General features: G+C 38.2%; 1 protein-coding gene across 1 annotated transcript in view; it reads right to left on the bottom strand.

Annotated features, from left to right (window-relative positions):
- LOC122806053 overlaps nt 1–25104 on the bottom strand; it is a gene marked incomplete in the record, with an annotated part of 1002329 nt that overhangs the window by 644215 nt on the left and 333010 nt on the right. The window contains 1 exon segment of the mRNA XM_044076294.1: nt 9685–9864. Coding sequence (XP_043932229.1) covers nt 9685–9864 — 180 coding nt within the window.

The following is a 25104-nucleotide window of genomic DNA, read 5'->3' as shown; positions in this document are numbered from 1 at the left end:
AAAAAATTTTTTTGAAAATCTAGAAGATTAAAGATCTTTGCTTGGAATTGTTTACATAGTTATTTTTATACCCCAAGAAGACTCCATAGAATTTTTTTTCTCAGGTAGAATGCAAATGTTGGAGGTTTGATGGGGAAATTATGGTGGTTACCAAAAAAGAAATTACTAGAAAATGGAAATCAAAGTCTAAACTACCTTTACTAGAAGTAGTGAATACAGTAACAGAAATAAAACAAATAGAACTGGGATCTTTAGAAAAGGGTAGGAGAAAATTATATATATAAAAAAATGGGAATTGTGGGAACAATACATCCAGAGGAGGAACAAGGTTTAAAAGAAGGAGAATTTATATGAGCTATGTAATGTTTGACTGACAAAGACTGGATAGATTATAAGTGATATATAGTCAATATGGTTTGTTTTCATTTATCTTCTTCTTCTTCTTTCGGCTTTTTCCTGGTTAGGGGTCACCACTACAGATCATCTGTCCGCTCATGATTGGCAGTGGAGTTTTACAGTGTCAAGTTGCCAGCCCGGTGCCCAACCTTCCACAGAAGGTACACACATGCATGCACTCATGCCTAGGGCCAATTTAGAGTGTCCAGTCCACCTACAGCATGTCTTTGGGATGTGGGAGGAAACCGGAGCACCCAGAGGAAACCCACGTGGCCATAAATGTATAATTGCTATGTCATACATGATAATTTAATAAAGATGTTTCTTGTTTAAAATAAAAGATAATATGATGTCCACTGCCAGGAATAAAGCATGACAGAATGAGATTTATGGGGTCATACTGCATTAAAACTATTACTATTCATTCACAGATGTGGCACCATAAGATATATCAGTGATAGGCTGTGGTGCACTACAGCAGGCTGATGATGACAGCAGGGTTGCTGTCAATGGTAATGCCTTAACTATCATACTCATGATAGCCTAAAGACAGTGGCACACAGTAACAAAGGGTTCTGGTAGGGCCACCTCTCCCCCAGATATGTTGATACTCCCACAATCACTGAGGCAGACTCGCACACAGTGCACCACGGGCAAATGGCATTACCAGAAGAGACTGAATCCCCTCCTAGTTCAGTACTTTCTGGTGAATATGTTGAACTTCTTGAGGAAGACATGACAATGTCAGAGGTTCAGATACCCACTGCACAGCCAGGTGAAAGCATGAATCACAGTTGGCTCCACAGACATGCAAGGCCTTGTCCACACAGCAACAAATGTGTCACAAACATGTTCAGGCACAGGTTATGGCTGCGTAGATGTGGTTAGAGTGCTGCAGGGCATATGTGAGGAAATTCACCAGTATACAGGAATGGTCAGGGAATGGTCAGTTCCAGGCATAATGGCAACATGAACCTCATGTAGAGCATAGCTGCTCACATGGCATCCATTTCAACTTCTATACATGCACTAGTGAGGACTTACCAGCACACACTGGTGGCAGCGGTGGACCAGCATGTGGGGTAGTCTGCATGAGTGGAAACATGTGGGCCAAGCAAGTGCTGCATCTGTCTGTCTAATGTCCTTTGTGAAGATGATGATGGTTGTGATCATATTAAGTTTGCATTTTTGCATGGGCTGTTGAAGAATGTTTGATGCACACTGTGAATCTGCCATGCAGTAAAAACCACAGCCTACAATAAATGCTGCATGCATCAAGTTTCACCCTCTTGATCAAACCATGCCAGCCGTGTATAAATCCTAATATATCTACACCCATTTGTGGGTTACTAATTAAGAAAAAAATGCATACAGGCTTTGTATACACATATGAACACTGTATCCATTTTATAACTTTTCAGACACTAAGTATTGTGAAATGTAGTAAAAAAATAGGATTACTAAAGGATGAAGAAAAAGATGTAGTAAATCTTAATTACTTTTTGATTAATCTTTATGCCTCTCAAGGGAATGCAGAGTAAAAGAGGTTTGGTCACCTCTGCCATGTTTATGGAGAGGCGATTGCCAGACAAGTAGTGAGTTCTAATGTAACTCTCTTTAGAATTACGATTGCTTCTTTTAAAATGGAGGAATTCTAGAATGGCATGCCTCATAGGTTCATAGGTAGGTACAAGGCTATCGGCCCAAGGGCCTAAGTAAGCCTAGCCAACAAGGTTCCCTTGATTACGCCACCCAAGAAAGTTACTTTCCTGTGCCCCTGTTGACCAGAGCCACAGAAGTGATCCTGGACTGTATTTCCTATTTCCCATCCACTCATTAAGATTTTTCTTGAAGAGTGCTAATGAGGAACTTTGCTTAACATAGATGGGTAGCTTGTTCCAGATTACGGGAAGTGTCTGGGACAGGTATCTATCCCTCCAGCATGTCCTGTTTATTGTGGTGACAAAGTTTAGGTCCCTAGAGTGTGTAGCTCAAAGGGACTGGGATTTCTTTAGGTGTAGCATGTCCAACAGCTCTGGGTTTGATATAGCTTTACATGTTAGGCAGAGATCACGGAGTAGGCGATATGCTGTGGAGTACAGCTGGAGTTTTTTGAGATGGTCAGTGTAGGGCATCTGTTTGAGGCCAGTAATCCTCTTTGTGAGGTACTTCTGTGGCCTTTCCAGCTGTTGCAGATGTCTTGTGAGGTACATTCCAAAAGGGGCGTTGTACTCTATAATGGGTCTAATGAGTGTTGAGTAGAGGGAAACAATGACCTCTTTCCTTCTGGATGAAAACCCTTTTGTGATGAGGTGTGCCACGTAGAAGGATTTCCTGACTACTGTGGTGATGTGATGATCAAAGGAGAGACTACTGTCCACCTGGGTCCCAAAGTCTCTTATCACACATTCGGCATTAAGTAGACTGCTGCCTATATGGTAGTTAATGGGTACAGAGTTTTTACCAAAGGTGATGACAATGCACTTTTTGGCATTGAGCTTGAGGCCATGGCTCTGACACCAGGCATCTGTCTCAGTGAAGCCCTTCTGTAGGATGTCCACATCATTTGGGGACTCGACTATGGCTCAGTCATCTGCGAACTTCATTAGCCAGAGGCCTTCTGTGTTAGCCTGTACTTCAGAGAAGTAGATACCAAACAGGATAGGTCCCAGGATTGAACCCTGTGGTATTCCACTTGCCACTGGTTTGAAGTCAGATTTGGAGTCTGCAGAGTTTACAGTGTGGGTTCTGTCAGTGAGCCAGTTGGCAACCCATCTTGTGACGTAGGGATTTATCCCAAGTTTAGTGAGTTTAGCTATAATTCCAGAATGGGGGATGGTGTCAAAAGCTTTGGCGAGGTCAAGATAGGCTGTGTGAACCACCTTACCCTCATCTACGGCTTTGGTGACTGCCTCAAAGAAGTCGATCAGGTTCAGGAGGCATGATCTGCCTTTCACAAACCCGAAATGGGTGGGGGCCAGAGTTTGGAGGTTACCAATGTCTTTGTTTATGAGTTCCATTATGATACATTCCATGGCCTTACAGACCAGGCTCGTCAGGCTAACAGGGCAATAGTTCCTGGGATCAGTGGTGACTCCCCCTTTGTGGAGTGGGATAACTGTTGCTGTGCGCCATTCAGTGGGCACAAAGCCTGACATGAGGCTATGATTGAACATGGTGCTTAGATGGGGAGCCAGTTCGTTCTGAAGTTGATGTAAAACGCAGCCTGGGATGGTGTCCGGTCCTATGGATTCTGTGATTTTAGCTTTAGAGAGTGCAGCTTTTACCTGCATAGTTGAGATTACAGGGACTCTGCATTCTTCCTGTATAGATATGGGCCCTTTAGGGGGTGGGGGTGGTTAAAGTTAGCACTGAACCGATCTGCCACCAGGATGTTGGCAATATCAGTTGGTTCTGTAATTTTCATGCAGTTGTGCTGTAACTCAGAGCAGATATGGGTGTTGCCATTGAGATTCTTGACATACCTATAGAATTCTTTGTGGTTGTCCTTAGAATCAGTGGTGATTTTGTTTTCATAGCTAGCTTTGGAGGATCTTATAAGGGATATCAACTTCTTATGGAGGCTGACCAGGGAGCACCTCCATTCATGAGATTTTACTCTCTTTTGTAACAGTTTCTTCCTTCTGTTGTAGAGTTTGTTTATGGCAGGAGACCACCAGATTGGCTTCCTTTTTTTGGAGGATAGTGTCTTGGTTCTGTTTGGCATAGCACGATCCATGCACTCGTGTAAGTGCTTACAGAGTGCATTTGTGTGGGATTCAGCAGTCATAACTGTATTGTCCATCTGTATGGGTGTCATGAAGTTCGCCACTTCTGTCTTAAGAAGCATGAAGTTGGCGTTGGAGAAATTTTTTACTGTGGTTTCCTTAATGGTGGGGGGGGGGGGTGGCAGGATGTGGCTATCTAAGGTTGTTAGCTTATGGTCGGATCTGACCAACGAGGAGTTGACTTCAGGTGTGGAACACCGGTCACTCATGTTGGTAATGACTAGGTCTAGAATATTGTTGTCCCTGGTGGGGGTGTGGATAAGTTGATCCAGGGCATTGGAATTTATGAATTCCAGAAAGTGTTGAGCGAAGGAGTTGTACATGAGTAGCTTTCCCAGTTAATGGTGGTGTAGTTGAAATCACCCAATATTAGGACATTTGGTTGAACCCTAATATATTCCAGTATACCAAGAAAAGAGGAGTGGGAATCCTGGGGCATGGTGGAGGATCTGTAGCAAGCTAAAATCTGGATTGCAGTTTTGCCCACGGTTAGTTGCACTTGGTTAACCTTGGATGCATTATGTTGAGCAACTAGCCTGGAGGTGTGGATATCCTTAATGAATATGGACACACTTCCACCTTCGGTGTTCCGGTCCAGGTTAGATGGCCGAAAAGTGTGGTATGAGTTATAGCCTGGTAATGCAGGGGTGCTCTCTGGAGCTTTGAACCAGATCTCAGTCACTGCACAGATATCGATGTTCTCCATTTAAGGAGTGCCTCGAGGGAGTGCATTTTGAGATTTAGACTTCTAGTGTTGAGTAGCATTACCCTCAGTTTTTGCTTGCATGTTCCTGTTACGGTGGTGAATTTGTAATTTGAACCTTGCCTAAAAAAGGCACTATAGGGGCTACAAGAGCCTTAGCCAGTATGCGGAATCGCAGGGGTGACAGGTGTAGGCCATCTCTGGCAAAGCATCATGGTCTGTCGAATATGTCGTCCCATGCAGACAGATACTGGATCCACTTAGAATGACACCAGAAGCTTAGCCAATTGTTAAAGTCAATAATTTTGTCCTTTGCGGTATCATTCTGGGTGATGGCAGGATGCTACTCAGGGCTAGGGTCATACCTGCCTGGGCTACAAGATCATAGAGCTCTTCCATGTCTCTTTTCATGTAGTCCAGGGAGGTACGTCCCAGGTCATTCACACCAACATGGACAATGACAGAGTAATATTTGTACTTGTTGTGGAGTGATCTGAGTGTGTGGGTTATGTGGCAGATCCTGGCACCTGACAGGCAGCTGACAGTAACCTTCTCCTTGTTTAGCCTGGTGAGTGGGACATCAGTGTGTCTGACTATAGAGTCAGCTATGACTAATGTGTTGGGTACGTTGTTTTGACTTATGGGCTGTGGTTGAGTGGTACACTGAGTCTGTGGGCTATGTGTCATTTGGGTTGTGTTGGGGGATGGAGGTTGCTTGCATTTCTGGGGGATGGAGGTTGCTTGCGTTTCTGCTTTGGAGGTCTGTGTTGCTTGAGCAGATTATTATTGAGAGCCTCCCCAAATGTTTTTGTGTTTCTATGTGTGGATTTTGGTGGTATAGGTTTGGTGGGACTATGTGATGAGTGTGGTGTGGTGCAAGTGTTTACCTTCTCCTCTTGACTGTCAAGTTCAGTCTTGGTTGGAGAGAGCTTTACCTCCAGTTTTGCTAGATAAGAGCATCTCTCACAGGTTGTAGTATTGGGTGGTAGGAGGAGAGTGTTGTCTGTGTACATGAGGCAACTGCTACATTGCCCCAAGATGCCCAGATTCATCAGATAGACAGGAGAGAACACTAGGAGCTGACCCTTGGACATGCCTGAATATAAAACTATTTTCCTCTAGACAAGTGAGGAAAGTGAGTACAAGAGTTGTTTTTCTCTAAGCAAGTGAGGAAATAAGTACAAAAACTGTTTTCCTCTAGGTGATGAGGAAGGTTGAGTGCTGTAATAATTTGTAGCTTATTTAGTGCTTACAACAAGTTCTGAACAAGTGCTGAGCACGAATAAGCAAATTCAAGAGCTAAAACTAAGAATCTGTATCTGAACTAGACTAGTTACAGAAAAGAAACAAATGCAAATGTGGGCTTTAAAATTAGAAAGTTGAGAGAGATGGAAAAACTGCCCAAGCGCCCAATAACTACAATTTCTGGGCCAGAACCACTCCTTATGTGGTAGATAGGTTATCTAGTGCTTACCACTCCCACTGATAAGCTAGAAGGCTTCCCTCCAACACAGAAAGGCTTGGGGGGGGGCTCAGGAGCTTACAAACAGTCCTGGATACAGAAAATCTGTATCTGGACTAGACTAGTTACAGGAAAGGCAGGAAACAAGAATATTTTTTGTTACAGTTAAGCAGAACACAGGGAGATTCTAGCAAAGTTGTTTTTTTTTTTTTTTTCAAAGGGAAGGGAGAATAGTCTGGGAGGAGTGTCCCATATCAAATTTACAGCAGGGGCGGGCAAATGCAAAGCCACCAAGTATAACAGCAAGACATCAACACAGTGGGAGGGTGGGGAACAATATTACAGCTACTAGCCTACACTCTTTTAGACAGTAAACACTGCAGAAATGTTTATAACAGCAGAAGAACAGCAGTGAGCCACAAAATGAAAGTTTTTAAACAGATAAAGGAGCAAGGAAACTCTACAGAATGATTTTAACTGCAAACAAATCAGTTACATGATTTCACATGCAAGTTAAAGGCAGTACTATCATGGAAGGATTAATTAGTTTTACCTTTTTTCTTGTAATGTTTTCTGTATAATTGCAGTTGATTGGCCAAAAATAGATTTGCTGTAATAAAGACATTTGGTATCTGACCTAACCTACATGTGCCTTTTAGTAACTATAGCTGTCATTGTAGTTCAACAGCATTAAATGAGTCATAAAGGCATTGTCATGTACAGACACCTATTTTATGTACAGTTTTTGTCAGATGACGTAATTACTCACTCTTTAGAATCTGTTAATTTCTGAAAAGTGTCATGGACTTGACTGAAAACTGTACTGTGGTAAGTTATATTGTGCTAAGTAACTCACAACTCTTATTTCAAGTTTAGGCAAGTTATAAACCGTTTTACCAAGCCTTCACTGCAACCTCCTTTTTCAGAAATGAAAGCTAGGATATACATGCAAGTTAAAGGCAGTTTTAAATTACAGGGTCAGCTTTAAATTAAAATATGTCAGACCTCCTTTGCATGTGTGCAGACTCTTATGCATCTGGAAGTTGTCAAAAGCAGTAACAAGGGTGGACTCTTGCACCTAGACTCAGCATTTCTAAGTAACGTTCTGTTGCTGAGGAAAAAACAGCAATAAGCCATTTCCATTTAAATAACTGATTATAATATTCACAGTTTCAGAAAAAAATTATGTATTTTTAGTGAACAACTGGGTACCTAAGCTGAAATATTTAAAACCACCCTTTAAATACTTGTGATGTGCAAAAAGTCATCCAGTGACAAAATACTTCAAATAAATTATTTAAATAACCACTGTGATGCCATGAAAATTTAAAAATACACTACAAAGCAGACTACCCTCCAGGACTAAATGAAACTACTAATATCAATTGTTTTCTTCAGTTACAAAGGCTGTGATATAGAGAGCTCAGCTGTTCACAAAATGGGCTTTATTTGATGAAACACTGTGCAGTATTTTGCTATTGTTGACTATTATATATATATATATATATATATATATATATATATATATATATATATATATATATACACATTTTTAAGTTTTTATACATATGCAATGTTAAACAAATTTTGTAGTGCATTTTTAATTTTCATGACATCACAGTGTTATTTAAATAATGTATTTGAAGTATTTTGTCACTGGATGATTTTTTTTGCACATGACAAGTATTTAACGGGTGGTTTTAAGTGTTTGTATTTATTCTGATGAAGTTTGTGGTGTTTTATTAAACGAACGAAAGCTTATAAGTTTTGTGGTCCTGTTCCTTACTGTTCATTGGTTTGCTGCTTTTTCATTTTTACTTTGTTCTTTGGTGTTGTTTAGCAGTTTCTAAGCTGAAATGTTCTCATGGTTAGATATTGCATATATTGAGAGGGAGTATAGCTGAACTGAATAACAATAATCCTCACACGCAGAAGACAGGCACAAGATAAAGGATCTTTATCTTTCATCTTTATTCCATGAACCTTCAAAAGCACTGATGAAAAATCGCTTTCAGTATAACCATAAGATGATGCTCTCTGTATGTGACCAATGTAGGTCCTTGGAAGTAGTCTGCAGCTGACAAACGAATCTCATTCCCTAATAACAACAAAGGTGTACAATAAATGGGGAAACTAGAAAATGGCCTTGGTTTGAAGGCTGCATGGCTAGGTGTTGTATTTAAAGGCTTCTTCACTCCAGGGCCATCTGCATCCCACTGATCATTCACCTCGAGTATTATTCTGAGCTTGTCCTTGTCAGGTGCTGATGAAGTATCAGTGAAATGGCCCGTTTATTAAATAACCCTTTGGCACTAATGTTAGTGCAAAATTTAACAAGCAGTTTGCTACAGTTATATCACAGCACACTGAGTGCTTCAGCTGTGACCTCAGCTGCAGTATCACAATACTCATTTATGAAGCTTAGACATCATAATGGCTTCACAAACTATGCTAGTTCTGCACTACTGCACCACTAGCACTTGGCAATCATACCCCCTTCCCGACAGCTTACACCGAAGGCAGCAGTCTCCTTTGCCCAGCAGTTACAGCTCTGACTCCATTTAAAGATGAGATCCTAAAGTCCTAAAGGGATGACGTGAAATATTTGGTGAAAAGGAGAAGCACTGGTTGGGAGGGAAATAACAATAGACAGTTTTATTCTTTACAAACATACATAAATATGTTTTTCTCTGTTTCGGGAGGTAATACAGACCAGCACTGAAATGATAACAACAGGGTATTTAATAATGTCTCTTCCACTAATGTAAGAGGGAAATTACAACTTTTTTTATTCATAGAAAAAATATATATTAGAAACATCTAGTAAATCAGGAAGTACAAGAGTAGTGATGTTGTGATGATGTTAGTCCAATTAGTCACCAACATGATGCATTACTGCAGGTGACACCAGGCCATGAATGAAGGACTTGGACACAGTTACCTACTTTGAGGTGTGTGTGTGTGTGTATGTGTATGTGTGTATGTGTGTGTGTTGGGGGTGTGGGATTTGTGCCACTGCAACTGATAATGAGCTCAAGAGACATGAAAGGAGTGATAGGCATGATGGACAGCCAGGATTCCAGACAGAAGTGAGGGATTTGTATAACAGACGTCTGGTTAACCAGGGAAACCACCGCATGTTCATCTAAACAGGTGTGATGTCAGGACACTATCACAGACTATTAATGCATAAAATGAGAAAAATCTCTCTCGCTCTTGATTGGATCATGACAGCAGGATGCCCTAGTGCTCCTTACTTCATTCCCATAGTGGGCATCATAAAACACAAATAACTACAGCATGCAAACAAAACAAAAATGTGTTATTGCTCTTACCTTCACATGTAGGAAGTGGAGGATCCCAGCGTCCATCCTTGTTACATGCTACAGCTAAACTGCCTGTGAGTGTGAACCCTTCATTACACTTAAATGTAACTGAAGTATTAAAACGGTTCTCGAGTCCATTCTCATACACCACGTGACCATCTTTTACTTCAGGTTTAGGGCACATAACAGCTGTAAACAGAGAGAAAATACACCATTTAGCAAAACATAATCAATACAAAAAAATTACAGACACCTTCACATATTTCTTACCAACATGCAGATATGCCAGAAGATGGTGATCTACGGTCAAGAGACTATCCAAATGTTTAATTTATCCCCTATATAACTACCCATCTCTTACATCAACCTTTCTTTAATCTGTCACATATGCCCTTGAGCCCTGGACTCCATAGGGTTACATTCCACTACTCCATCTTGTAATAAATTCTAAAGCTTTACACCTCTCCATGTACATAATTTCATTGAGTTAGATGCACATTTACTCTCATTTAGCTGCCACTTATAACATGTCCATCCACATCATGTCCTTGCTCTACAGGTCTACAAGTCGCACCCTTTCTTTGATCAATGTGGGAAGCTGCACTTTTCTCTCCTTTTCAATTTTCAGTGTGCACTACAAGTAGTTGAAGATTTTTTTCATAATGTTTGCCTCACCACTTTACTACTTTAGTAAATCACTGCACAGACTGTACCTGCTTAATATTGTTATAGCAGTGTTGCCTACAGTGTGTGTATTTAGTCCCTTAAATCAAGCAAAATTTTTTAAATATGTGTCCAATGTTTGGCATCCAAGCATTTCTCGGTCTTCAAAGCAAGTATGTCTAATTGAATTTCAAGGTTTAACTTAGTGGTAGTAATTGACATAGCATTTTCATCCCCTCTATATGCTGTGGCCCCAACCTCTCTCCAGAATGTGTATTATTCCTAGAATCCCTTCACTAAAGTATACAAATCACTACTTCCTGCATCAGATCCCAACTGATATATTTCTGCTCAGTCTACAAGTCATCCTATGTCTTTTTTGATCTTGCATCAGTATCAGATATAATCCCCTAAGTACCGTCTGAAAGCCACTGCATTTCTACTGCAGCAGAATGGTTCTTATTCTCATTGTCTTTATCCAGCAGTTTTATGGCAGGCATGATGTCAAAGGTCATGAAGACATCTGTATACATATCAAAGCTATTGGGTACCCTTTGTTTAACTTGGCAGTGAAATTGATTTAGAACTACATGGAGGAGGACTGACAGAACCTTCAAAGCATGGATTTATGCTGTTTCCATTACAAAGGCAAGTAATGAGGAACTCTTCTTTCCAGTCTCACTGAGTAGCTTCCCTACCTTTCCTTGGGATGTAAATGAGAAGTGCTGCTTTGCAGTGCTTAATTGTGTTGTTAGGTTTGGCTGCCAGCTAGGGTGCATTCTGTGTTGAATTTGCATGTCCCTCCTATTTCTGCATGGGTTGGTACCTGGGACTCTATTTTCTTTCCACATCCAAAAGACATACTGAAAAATTAACTTGGTAGAGGTGTGTCCATAGTGTGTATATTAGCATGTGTGAGGGAATATGGTATAAGTAATCATGTCTAACTACAGTAGTGGTACCGTTCTATAAAGTCAAAACTTAAAAGTGGTAGCCCTGGATGAACTGGGAGGGAGGCTCTGCATAGCTCAACATGCATGTGGGCTTCACTGCTAGCACTCCTTAAATAATATAATGAGTTCTGACTTATAAGGTTGCACAAACTCAGTTTTAATGAAATAGTCCACATCTGGAGATGGACCCACAATCATACAATTCATCATTGTATAGGTCTGCAATTTAGTAAGGGCTGGCACCCTGTCCAGAATTGGTTCCACACCTTTCATCCATTACTTTCCATGATAGCAGCACCCCCATAACCCTAAATAGGATGAAGGTGCATCAGAAAAAAATGCATATTTATGACAATGTTAGTAAAGATGTTTAGAATTAAGAACAAATAATGTTAATTTGCAGAATATGCAACAAACCAAAGGATTTCTATGAAAAAACAACTTTGACCTTACCTAAAAATCAGTAATGTAAAGAAAATTCCACCAATATATTCTGCAGGGGGCAAAGCCCATGTGTACTTTACTGCTACTAGCCTTTACAGTAACGGAAAAAGGATATTACAATTTCTGCTCCATACAATTAAGTTCAAAGTACCTGCATTCATAGGGCTATATTTAGTAAAACATGAGTTCCTAGTGAAATATACTAAAATCTTAATTTAGGATTAATAGATATCACCACTGAAATCTGAAACAGAAACTTAAACGATTAGATTGAGAGCAGAGAAGGGCTCCAAGAATGGTTGAGCCCCTAATACTATCAGGTCCCTTGGTAAGCAAACAAGCAAGTTATAACAAATAAAAATAAAAAGAAATCAAGTTTCAAAAAATGTTTTTTCTGTCCAGTAATGTTTCTCAATTAGCATTTTCATCAGCTGACTTCATTAAATCCAGTGCAATCCATGTTAACAGCCATTTGTGAGTAGTAAAAATATATATATTTTTACAACAATGAGAAAAGATGTGCATTCGTTAAAACTGGCTAGAAAACATGAGTTACCTGTTTGGAAGGAGAGGATGAATTTCATTGGATGAAAACATTTGCCTAATTTGCATGTGGGTCAATGATGGGGATTTCCTTTAGTTACTAGCCCTATCCCTTACTTCCACGAGGTTACCATATTTCCACATTTTTTTTTTTACATGACAATCATCTTATCTGGGCCAAACCATATTCCATAGATGCTATTTCTAGATGTGTAATTGTCTAGAAGTTATGTTCTTTTGGAAATATATTGGGTGTCTACAGTCAAGTTATATTCTTCTGCATATTCATTGACAAACTATATTTCATGTATTGCAGCTAGCTTAGACAGATATCTTACATATTCTGTTTCTGTAAATAATTTTGTTATTGATAAATAGGCTATACAAGGTTTCAGATAAACGTGTTTTAGCCCATTTTTACAGGGTTACAAGCAATGATGAGTTCAGGCCTTTTTTGTGTTGCCCATGTTACTGAAGACATTTTATATAAGTCAATTAAATTCATTCAGTCAAGTCTATTAAAAATAATACCATCTTGGCACTCGTGTCTGAGAATTTTCAATACATAAAGTTATTACTGACTTATCTGAAACAGAGAGCAACTTAAGATAAACTGAATCATGGAGCTATCCATTAAGTTCCCTAGTTAACAACCATTCTTCTAAATGTAGTGAACAAATTCTATTCTCACTAATTAATCAGTTATTTTTGATGACCGTCATTCGACTATGAATCTTCACATGATGGGTAAATGTTTTAATACATACTTCTGACAATAACAGACAGAATTCAAGAACTACAAACCCAGTATCTATGTCTAGCTATCGTTTTGGAAACAGCCACTTTAAAGCATAATATGCATGCAATGAAGTTTCAGACTAAAAGGAAGCAGTTCATTATTCTGGACAATGCCTTTACAAGTCTCCAAGCTTGACAGTACTAGACTTATTTTCCCACAGAATGTTGTATTTTGTTTTATCTGTACTAGGTTAACACACTTTCAATAAATACAATTCTATTTAAACAACTCTTGCTAAAAAATTATACTCTTTCTGTAATTTATCTACATTTAATATTTGCAAAACACACAACTTGAAAAATCAAAAAAAAAAAAACAAGAAGACATTATATAAGAATATGGATTTACGTTTATAGCAAAATCGAAACTTTTTCAGACAAAACAATATAAAAACAGCCCTTCTCTGTGTAAATGGAGAAATATATTTCTTTAACAGATTAAAATAACCACAGAGTGAAGCAAAAGACTATAATAAAATGAGAAGACAAATGGCCATTTCACCCCATGTGCATATTTCAGATTCATTGCATCAAATTATTTGAAAACATATATGAATTCTAAAATTGCTAATGTTTAAAAAAAAGTATTTTCTCATATAAACACGTGGAATGCTATTAATTTCTTGTACTGGGTTATCAAAGTTGGGTGGGATTCAAAAAGCTCCACAATGTTCCACATGTGTAGACAGTAAAGACAGGTCTGGTATGCAGAAAGTATCCTGTGTGATTCAGGGAAGCACACTTAAGTGTTTTGCGTGACTTCCTATTGGAAATGCGAGACATGTAATTCCAAATCCTGCAACAATAAAAAAATAAAGTACATGGGGAAATAAACACAGCAAATCTTAAACTTGATATAATGCCATTAAAGAATTTTGGCAGTGAGGCTTTGCCTTTGGCACCACCAACATGGAAGTCTGCTCTCCACATCCCTGCTACAGACCTCTATACCTCTGAGTAAGGGGAAAGGCTGGTATACCACAAACACAGACTTAGTATATAGCCACATTTTTAAACACTTAATCTTACTGCTGTAATGATTGCAAATGTGGCTGCTGGACTTACAAAAGGAATTTTTGCAGTTCAGAGTACGCCAAGGTAGCCAAAGGCTATTCAGTATCAAATATCTCAGAATACCAATGTCTAAATGTGATAGTAGTGCCCACCATGATTGGAAACAAGATGTTTGTCTTCTCTCAACAACTACTTTGGATGCCTTGAAAATATTGTTATCTGGGTAATAAACCCATATGCACACCTCATAAAGTGTTCCGTTGTGAAAGACAAAATAGCTGTTTGACAGTGTAAGCTGATAATGTACAGCAAATGCAGTAGCTGTCTTGGCAGTTCTGCAATGTAAGCAGATAATGTACAGGAAATACAGTAGCTGTCTTGGCTGTTCTCCATTGTAAGCAGATAACATACAGGGAATGCAGTAGCTGGCTTTGCAGTTTTGCAGTGTAAGCAGATAATGTACAGGAAATGCAGTGGTTGTCTTGGCAGTTCTGCAGTGTAAGCAGATAACGTACAGGAAATGCAGTAGCTGGCTACAATGCTCTTATTCTTCCACAAATTCTTAGGAAACCCCTGGTTCATATTTGTGTTTTCTGTATGGAAATTAAAGAAAAAAGATTTTATCTGACTGATGGCATGAGGATTGCCAGATCAGTGTACACATGGAAGGGATTGCCAGACAATATAAAATGACACTCTTTGTGACCTAGAACTCCAGGTCACCAGTTTGCAATAGGCTAGCTTGTTAAGTCTAGGGGATTCCCTTATAACCATAACAGCTGCACTTCTGAAGAAACTGGTGCCATTGTATGCATAAATATGCAATATGCAAATGGCTATTACTGGCATACTGACATTATAAAAATTCTTAGCAACAGCTAGAAATGTATTTCAGAATTTGAAAAAATAGGTTTTCAGCCCAAAATACTGCCATAACAATTTTTTTCTGAAATCAACCATTTAGAAAAATGGTCTGTTTCCTACAAAGAAACACACTTCACTTGAGGGGAGAGTTAAGGAGCGATTATTATCAGGGTTTTGTGTGATGAAATGAGACAGAAGAGGAGATGTTTAATCTTGATGTAGATCCTTCTAAAGTCCGCCCTACATACATAGGTTCATAGGTTTATAAATGTATACTAGGTTAATGATCACAGGGGCTGTTTTTACCCTAGATATGCACCCCAAACATATCTGACAAGTTTAGTGACCTTAAGATTATTCTAAGCCGTATATGTATACTAGGGCTTGGGTGGACAGGCATTTAAAGGCTGACTCTGTTCATTAGGGGCATAGGTGCCAGACTAGGGGTGAATTTCTGACTCTACATCCACTGTTACAAATTGCACTTCAAACTGAGTTAGGGAAGAACTCTGCTTCACATGGATAGGAAGCCTCTACCAGAGCAGGGGTATTCTCTTAGACATTTACCGGTCCCTCCAACATGTTTTGTTTATGTTGCAAGCAAGGTTCAAGCTCTTAGATTTGGTAATTCTGATACTATTTATTATGCAGATATGCAGATATGCTGAAGGTCCATCCAAGAAGGATCTATGGATGCCTTGCGTACCAGGCACAGATCAAAAGTCATTAGGAGACTCAGTACAGGGGATAAGGCTTTGAGATGATCTGCATAAAACTTGTTTGCACCCAGTATGCTTTTTGTGAGGAAAGTATGTGCACATTCCATTTATTATGTGTGCTTGGTTAGGTATACACTGAAGAGGAATTTGTACTCAGTAACTAGTTTGATGAGGGCTGAATCCAGTGGACCTAGATGCCATAGCCTTACTTATAAATAAGCCGCACTGATTTATTTGTTCTTCTCATGCTATTTATAGACTAAATGTGAATTTACTAAAGTAATGTTTTACATGAGCCTTTGTTCAAAATCATTTTACTTGTATTAGCAACAAAGTGTGTACTTTATATTCTACATTGCAGCGGTTTGTTTTTGGTCTGTCGTATTTAATGGTCTGCTTCTGACTGTGCTCTTCACACAGAGCGGTACCAAAACGTTACTGCCTGTACCAGTGCTTCATTTTTTCCATGGCAATTCTGAAATGTTGGATGATAATTGATTGTAGCAAGATGCTATCTTATCTTTTCTAAATCCAGTGAAATGAATTGATTGCTTCTAAGTGATTTATTAAGTATTTTGCCTAACAATTTTGCTGTGTGCCAACTAATAAGTTTTTTTGTCTCTCTTTTTCTACTCTTCCTTTCTCTCCTGCTCCTGTTTTGTTACATATCTGCTTTCACCTCTCCAGCTTGCCTACCCTCCACTAGGAGACTATTAACCACCAGGGAACTAAGGACCCATCCCAACCATCCAGCTGTAACACCTCATAAGAGTAACCCTGTGCTCTCCCAAGAAAAGGAATAAAAGAGTATGTGTTATTCTTAATACTGGCTTTATAGCTAAATCATTAAACTGCTTAATCCTTGTTGTTGTTAATTGTAAGCCTCTCAGCCTGATCACCCAATAGCCATACCACCCCCTATATCCTGTAGTCTAAGGATAGTCCTTCTTTATTTTTAGCTTTCTTATCCTATTCAAATAGATTGTCTTTCTAGCCCTAGTCTAGCCTTCCCTATTTTTTTTACCTCTGTTGTTATTAACCTGATTGCCCACTAGGTGGCACCCTCTTATCTATTCCTTCTTGTAGCCCCCCATTATTTGAAAAGCTTTCCTCTTTTTAAAACTGATTTATAGCATTCTTACTATTGACCCTACCTATAACCTGCTCTGCCCTACGGACTCACTCCGCTCCCCTCCCTGCCCCCAATTCCCACCCACTCCCAGGGGTCCTACACTTATTTTTGCTAACCACACCCCCATCTTCTCTGTACCAATCAACTACCACGCCATATTACCACTCCCCACCTGATTTACGTACTTACCTCTCCTTACCTTATCATATATCCTCCCTATCCTTACAGTTTCAACTTACCAGCAGCTACTAGTACACACACCTATCTATTTAACATCTGATACAAAGATCATGGTCAAAGTTTCCTACCTTCATCAATTGAAACACATAGCCTTTGTCTCTCTCCTACCTCCTCTAATAATTACCTACATATTAACCTCCTATGAACAACCTTTACACCCAAACCTTCTATTCCCCTCTAAATTCACTTCCACACCACTACTAGCTATCTACCAACACAGCTATAACACCACAACTAGTCCCTGCTACCTGCAAGCCAAATATCATAGACTAACCCATATAAAATATAGTAACCTACATAGAAGAAAAATAATTTTTTATTTCTCTAAATTTAACAACCCCACATATAAAACATTTCACCTAGCCCTGCTAGATGGAGACATTCATCCTAACCCCGGCCCAAACAATATTCCCAACACTGTACCAAACAACTCTTACATAACTTATACACATATTCCTAATAAACCTCCAAACTCCCTTTCTATAGCACATCTTAACATTCAAAGCATTAAAAACAAGATTGCCCATCTTCATGCCCTATTAGAATTCTACCAATCTGACATCCTATGTTTATCTGAAATATGGCTAAAACCCTCCATTAATGACAATGAAGTCACCCCACCTGCCTACAATATCCTTAGATTAGACTGTATTAACAAAAAGGGAGGGGGTGTAGCAGCCCTTTATAAAAACAATCTACAAGTTACCACTTCAAGCATAAATCTACCTATATTTAATAATGCTGAAATCCTTGTCACCAAACTTCAAATCAACAAATTCAAATCCATTAACATTGCTTGTATCTACCTTCCCCCTGGAAATAACATTAATACCCTTGAATGTATTCTAAACTGGCTATCACTCAATCTTCCACAAGAAACTATAGTACTTGGAGACTTTAACATTGACTGGAAGTCCTGTAGTACCCCTCATTCCACCACCCATATTAATCTTTATGGCTTCTCACAAGTCATTACCTCCACTACAAGAATTAATAAAACCAACAACAAGGACAGCACATTAGATTGGATCCTTACAAACTCTCCACATCTCACATACAAAGCAGGAACCCTCCCTGATGATCTGAGCGACCACTCATTTACATATATCATCAGACACAAAACTAGCATACCTAACCCAAATACCTATCGGATAATTCGGACTAAAAAATTCTTCAACCCTGAACTTTTCCAGCTAGAACTCAAACACTGCAATTGGTCACCACTAAAAATGCTCCCTCTAGATAAAGCAGTTAACTACTTTAATTCCAAATTCTTAGCCATCCTTGACCAACATGCCCCAGTACGCTCTATTAGAAATAAAGCTAAAACTGCCCCTTGGCTCACCATAGCTACTAAACAGAAAATTATCCTTAGAAACAAATCTTGGGCAAAATGGCACACTACCAGGAATTTTACAGACCACCAAACCTTTAGACAACTTAGAAATACTACTAAAAAAGCAATACTATTAGATAAACAAAACTTTTACATCCAACTACAACAAACTAACCAAAGGAACCCACAAAAATTCTGGTCCAGCATCAACAAACTCCTACACCCAGGCCAATCTGACTCTAGCCATGAGAATCCAACACAAACTGCCAATGCCTTTAATTCTTTCTTTACAGATGCCATTCAAACACTAGCTAAGCAATTATCTCCAAGTTCCCCTAATCTAAACACCTCACCAACTTACCCGATTCCATCATTTCAGCTAAAACCTGTTGCTACTTCCTTCATTTGCTCTCTTCTAGAAAAACTAAAACCTACTACCCCCTCTGCTGACCATCTACCTGCAGAATACCTGCAAAAAGGAGCCAAAGCCATAGCCTTCCCCATTTCCATACTAATAAACAGAACTATAACTGAAGGATATATCCCATCTATCTGGAAAATCTCACACATCATCCCCCTTCATAAAGGCGGAAACTCCATTGACATTTCAAACTACTGACCAATAGCTCTACTCTCACTAGCAAAAATTATGGAAAAATGTGTCCATAAGCAACTACTCACCCATCTTATCGAAAATAACCTACTTGCCAACTGTCAACATGGGTTTAGACCTAACCACAGTACCACCACAGCTCTACTCTCCTTCACAGACTGTCTAAATTCAAACCGTAATAATAATACTCTTTCCTCATCTGTCTTCCTTGATTTATCTAAGGCTTTTGACATGGTTAACCACCAGCGCCTTATAGAAATACCTAAATCTCTTTCTCTTGATACACTAGCCTTAAAATGATTCAAATCCTACTTAGATAATAGACAACAGGCAGTACTATGGGAAAACAATCCTTCTTCTCACCTCCCCATTTCCCTTAGTGTTCCCCAGGGCTCCATATTAGGCCCACTGTTATTTTCCATTTTCATTAACTACCTCCACCAAGCAATTCCACATGCAACCTGCGTTCAATATGCAGACGACTCCACCATTATTTGCTCAGCTAAAACTCCTACCAAGCTACAGTCCCTGACACAAAAAGCATTTAATACAGTTGAGCAATGGTTTTTAAACCATTGCCTCCTACTTAACCCTAAAAAAACTAAACTTCTACTCTTTGCTCCTACTCACAGGTCAACCCCTCTTCACTTCACTCTTATATCCAAGAACGGGACTCTTATATCTCCTGACCTAACCACTAAACTTCTTGGAATAACCATAGATAATAACCTAAACTTTGATACTCATATTAACATCACTATAAAAACAGTAAATAAGAAAATGGGATCCCTTTAAGAATCAAACCCTTTCTTACTCCTTCAGCCAAAACTGCTATAGCTAGAACTCATTTAATCTCTACCCTACTGTATGCTTCACCCATATTTACCAATCTCTCAAAAAACAACCTCAACAAACTTGCTACCTCCTATCATAGTATTGCTAGATTTGCCACAGGTTCTCCTTTTAGAACACATCATTGTAATAACCTAAAACAATTAGGATGGCTAGAGTTCCAAAACCCGATACTATTTCACCAACTTGGTATTATCCATAAGATCCTGTATTACCCCACCTGCACACCTATACTGACTACTCTCATAACCCCCTACAACAATCTTAAGAATTTACGCTCTTCTAATAAGCTACTTATTACTACCAGCAAATCCAACAACTCAGCTGGAGATTCGTTGTTCTCTAACTCTGTAGGCAAACATTGGAACATACTTCCCTCTGAACTCCTATCTCTGTCCTCTATAACACTTTTTAAACAGAAACTAAAACAATTTCTGAGTACTCATTGGCTATGCCCTTGTACTAACCATGACTAACTTTTTTCTATTTCCTATGTGTTCTCTGCTTCTAATATGAGTATGTTCTATCTACTGACATCCTCTTGCTGTTTCCTATAAATCTTGTATTTTACTGTATCACTTGGTACAATTGTATAAGTAAACAACTTTATTATGCTATTTTATTCTGCTTGCACAAGAACACAACTATTTTGTTTTATATTTTTGTTTTTCATATCTCCTCATCATGAGCCATGTACTCTTGTAATGACAACTGCATCAAGTCTGTATGGCTGAAATTGTTTAGAACTTTTTGACTACTGTTATACTTCTCTGAATTGTGACAACTTTTACTGTATATATTGTGTTTGTGTTGGAGCTTTTCTCCCTGGGCCTCTACTGAAAATGGATTTGTATTCCAGTTAGACCAGCCCAGTCAACAAATGTAAAATAAATAAAAATAAAAATAAAAAATAAGTTGTGTGACACAGAATGATTTTATTACTACCATATGATCAATACAGTGCACAGAGCTCTTTGTCCCCATCCACTTCCCAGAACAAGGTCTATGTAAAGCTAACTGGAGCTAATGCCGTTCATGTTTTAATGTCTTCTAAAAAGAAAACAATTTCTTGGCATGGTTATAACCTAAACATATTGGTTGATCTATCAAAGAAGGTTAGTGTAAATGAAGTAATATGGCATCAAAGGTCAGGTCATATTGCAACATAGAATCAGTTTCAAAACAGTACAGCAATCTATTTTATCCTTTACCCACGGTAGTGGTGCTGCGTCACAGCAAGACGTTGTCCCGTTCGATTCTCAGCTAGAGAGTCTTCTGTGTGGAGGCATGCGTGAATGGGTGTGCCTTCATTGAAGGTTGTGCATCAGAGCTGGTAACTCGGCATGTAAAAATCCACTACCAAACATTAGCGGACCGGGATAAGCCGAAAGACACAACAACAAATCTATTTTATCCTTTACATGGAAAGCATCTATTTACAAATCCCACAATGCCTTACAGAAGTAACAAATAAAGATTTATTTGGCTGTGGATGAATAATATCTTATGTGTTTTTTTGAATTCTGTTCTAGAATAAATGTATTGTTACTGTACAATTTGCTGTTCCATACCATTCACAACTATATTTACCAGTTAGGGTGATGACAAGGAGGTAATTTAAAGTTTATGACTAAAAACTATCCCTGGGATTCAGAACGGGCTACTGTGAGAGGAACACAGATATTTTACTGGCAGAATTAGCTCTTCCCAATTCAGAGACAGCCCTACTCCAGTGATTCTATACTGTCTATTTTTGGCTTACTGCAAATGTTAATAAGGCATTTTTGGGGGAGCAGCATAAGATAAGGAGTCACGAGCTTTTCCCCAGAAATGTCTGCTGCAGGTGATTTACACAGTCAAGTGATTCACAGAACTGCTCTGCTATGTAAATCAAACACACCAGTTGTATTAATTAATGTGGCCAAAATGATCATTCACCCATTACTTTCAAAGGGAGAGACTGTGTCTAAAATAAATGCTGGGGAGTTTAATGGATAGCTAGTGGTGGGTGTATATGTGCATATGTGTGTGTGTGTGTGTGTGTGTGTGTGTGTGTGTGTGTGTGTGTGTGTGTGTGTGTGTGAGCAAGTGTGCATGCATGCAGAAGTATGAGTGGTTTCAGGCACATCTGTGAATGTATTTGCGTGGTAGAAGTAGGAGGTTAGTTAGGGGATAGGTAGAGTAGTAATGTGTGTGTGTGTATGTGCACGTGGGGGGGGGGTTAGTGTGTCTGAGTGCAATCAGGTGGGATGTGTTTGCTATATGCTGAGTGTCTGTGAGTGTGTGTGTGTGTGTGTGTGTTTCTCTGCATGAGCATCTGAATACGTGTGCATGTTGGGGGTGGTTGCCATATCTCTAGACTACACAACAAAGCATATGTTACTGGGTATAGACACTAGGCACTATAAATTGTTAGGTATTAATCTAAGTCACATTACAAGTTAATTGATAAAAGGAAGCCGGGTAAATATGTTACCATCCTTTTAAATATCTGCAGTACCTTATTAAGCAGTACTGTGGATGTTACGATGAACGCTACTGGAGCGTTAAAAGCCTTATCCACAAGTAAGCCATGTTAAAACACTTTGAACTATATATGTCTGAAACGTATATGAACCTTTAAGAGCAACTTAAATAACACAGAATGTTGTCTTGAAGTCAGCATAAATGCATAGGGAAATGTAAAGCTGACATAGTTTGTGTGTCTTCGTCGATCTGTTTAAATGTGTCAGTCTGAAAGCCATAATGGAGATGTTGTAGTGCTGCAAATATATTCATTGTATTTTTAATGTCAAACACTAACTTAAATTATTCATGCATTCACACTCTGCATTTTATAGTATAAGTTATCTGCTTTGCACAACTAAAAATACTACAGCATTTTTGTTTTTGACCTACTGAACTGTAAACTTTGTTAATTATACTGAAGTAATGGAAAGGCAAGAATATAATGTGTGCAGTGCAACTTTCAATATTCTGAGATTTGGTGTTTAGAACTTTCAGGGTTCTGCAGACTCAGTGTTTTTGTCTGTATCTTCTGTTGGTCGACCTTTCTGGTATTTCGACATTTAAAAGTTGACCCATATATACACACACATATATATATATATATATATATATATATATATATATATATATATATATATATATATACACAACAAATAACTGTTGAAATTACTCCTGGCGGTGGCGGGTAAATATGTTACCATCCTTTTAAATATCTGCAGTACCTTATTAAGCAGTACTGTGGATGTTATGATGAACGTTACTGGAGCATTAAAAACCTTATCCACAAGTAAGCCATGTTAAAACACTTTGAACTATATATGTCTGAAATGTATATGAACCTTTAAGAGCAACTTAAATAACACAGAATGTTTTCTTGAAGTCAGCATAAATGCATAGGGAAATGTAAAGCTGTCATAGTTTGTGTGCCTTCGTCGATCTGTTTAAATGTGTCAGTCTGAAAGCCATAATAGAGATGTTGTAGTGCTGCAGATATATTCATTGTATTTTTAATGTCAAACACTAGCTTAAATTATTCATGCATTCACACTGTGCATTTTATAGTATAAGTTATCTGCTTTGCACAACTAAAAATACTACAGCATTTTTGTTTTTGACCTACTGAACTGTAAACTTTGTTAATTATACTGAAGTAATGGAAAGGCAAGAATGTAATGTGTGCAGTGCAACTTTCAATATTCTGAGATTTGGTGTTTAGAACTTTCAGGGTTCTGCAGACTCAGTGTTTTTGTCTGTATCTTCTGTTGGTCAACCTTTCTGGTATTTCAACATTTAAAAGTTGACCCATATATACACATATATATATATATATATATATATATATATATATATATATATATATATATATATACAACAAATAACTGTTGAAATTACTCCTGGCGGTGGCGGGTAAATATGTTACCATCCTTTTAAATATCTGCAGTACCTAATTAAGCAGTACTGTGGATGTTATGATGAACGTTACTGGAGCATTAAAAACCTTATCCACAAGTAAGCCATGTTAAAACACTTTGAACTATATATGTCTGAAATGTATATGAACCTTTAAGAGCAACTTAAATAACACAGAATGTTTTCTTGAAGTCAGCATAAATGCATAGGGAAATGTAAAGCTGTCATAGTTTGTGTGCCTTCGTCGATCTGTTTAAATGTGTCAGTCTGAAAGCCATAATAGAGATGTTGTAGTGCTGCAAATATATTCATTGTATTTTTAATGTCAAACACTAGCTTAAATTATTCATGCATTCACACTGTGCATTTTATAGTATAAGTTATCTGCTTTGCACAACTAAAAATACTACAGCATTTTTGTTTTTGACCTACTGAACTGTAAACTTTGTTAATTATACTGAAGTAATGGAAAGGCAAGAATGTAATGTGTGCAGTGCAACTTTCAATATTCTGAGATTTGGTGTTTAGAACTTTCAGGGTTCTGCAGACTCAGTGTTTTTGTCTGTATCTTCTGTTGGTCGACCTTTCTGGTATTTCGACATTTAAAAGTTGACCCATATATACACACACACATATATATATATATATATATATATATATATATATATATATATATATATATATATATATATATATATATATATATATATATATATATATATATATATATATATATATATATATATATATATATATATATATGTATAGGTCCTTGTTGTTTTGTCGACAGTACGGTTCATCGTACTGTACTTTGTCGAAATCACTTTAGCGAATGTGCATTTTGTCGAAAATGCATGTTCGCTAAAGAAAACAACAAAAGAAAAAGACATGCCATTAGCATGTACCTTTAGTTGCACATCAACGTATACCGTTGATGTACAACTAAGGAAACTTGTTGAAATCGTAGTACAGAGGGAATATTAAAGTAGGGGGGTGTGGGGGTGGAGCCCCCCACATGGGGGGTGCAGGGGGGGCTTGTCCCCCTGCATATTAGTGTTTAATGTATTTTTGTTTTTGTTTTATATTTGTTTGTTTTTTTATTTTTCTGTGAAAGTGCATTTTCAACAAAATGCACTTTCGCGGAAGTAATTTCGCTGAAGTACAGTTCGATGAACCATACTTTTGATTAATGAACATAGACCCATATGTATATATATATATATATATATATATATATATATATATATATATATATGTGTGTGTGTGTGTGTGTGTGTATGTATACATTTAGCCCAGAAATTAGTAGTTTATTGGCCATTTTGGGCTAATTTCTATCTCTT

This window comes from Protopterus annectens, chromosome 7.part0 (genome assembly GCF_019279795.1).
Source record: "Protopterus annectens isolate FY-2018-M chromosome 7.part0, PAN1.0, whole genome shotgun sequence".
Classification (NCBI taxonomy): Eukaryota; Metazoa; Chordata; order Ceratodontiformes; family Protopteridae; genus Protopterus; species Protopterus annectens.
This window is presented reverse-complemented; position numbering and strand designations above follow the sequence as displayed.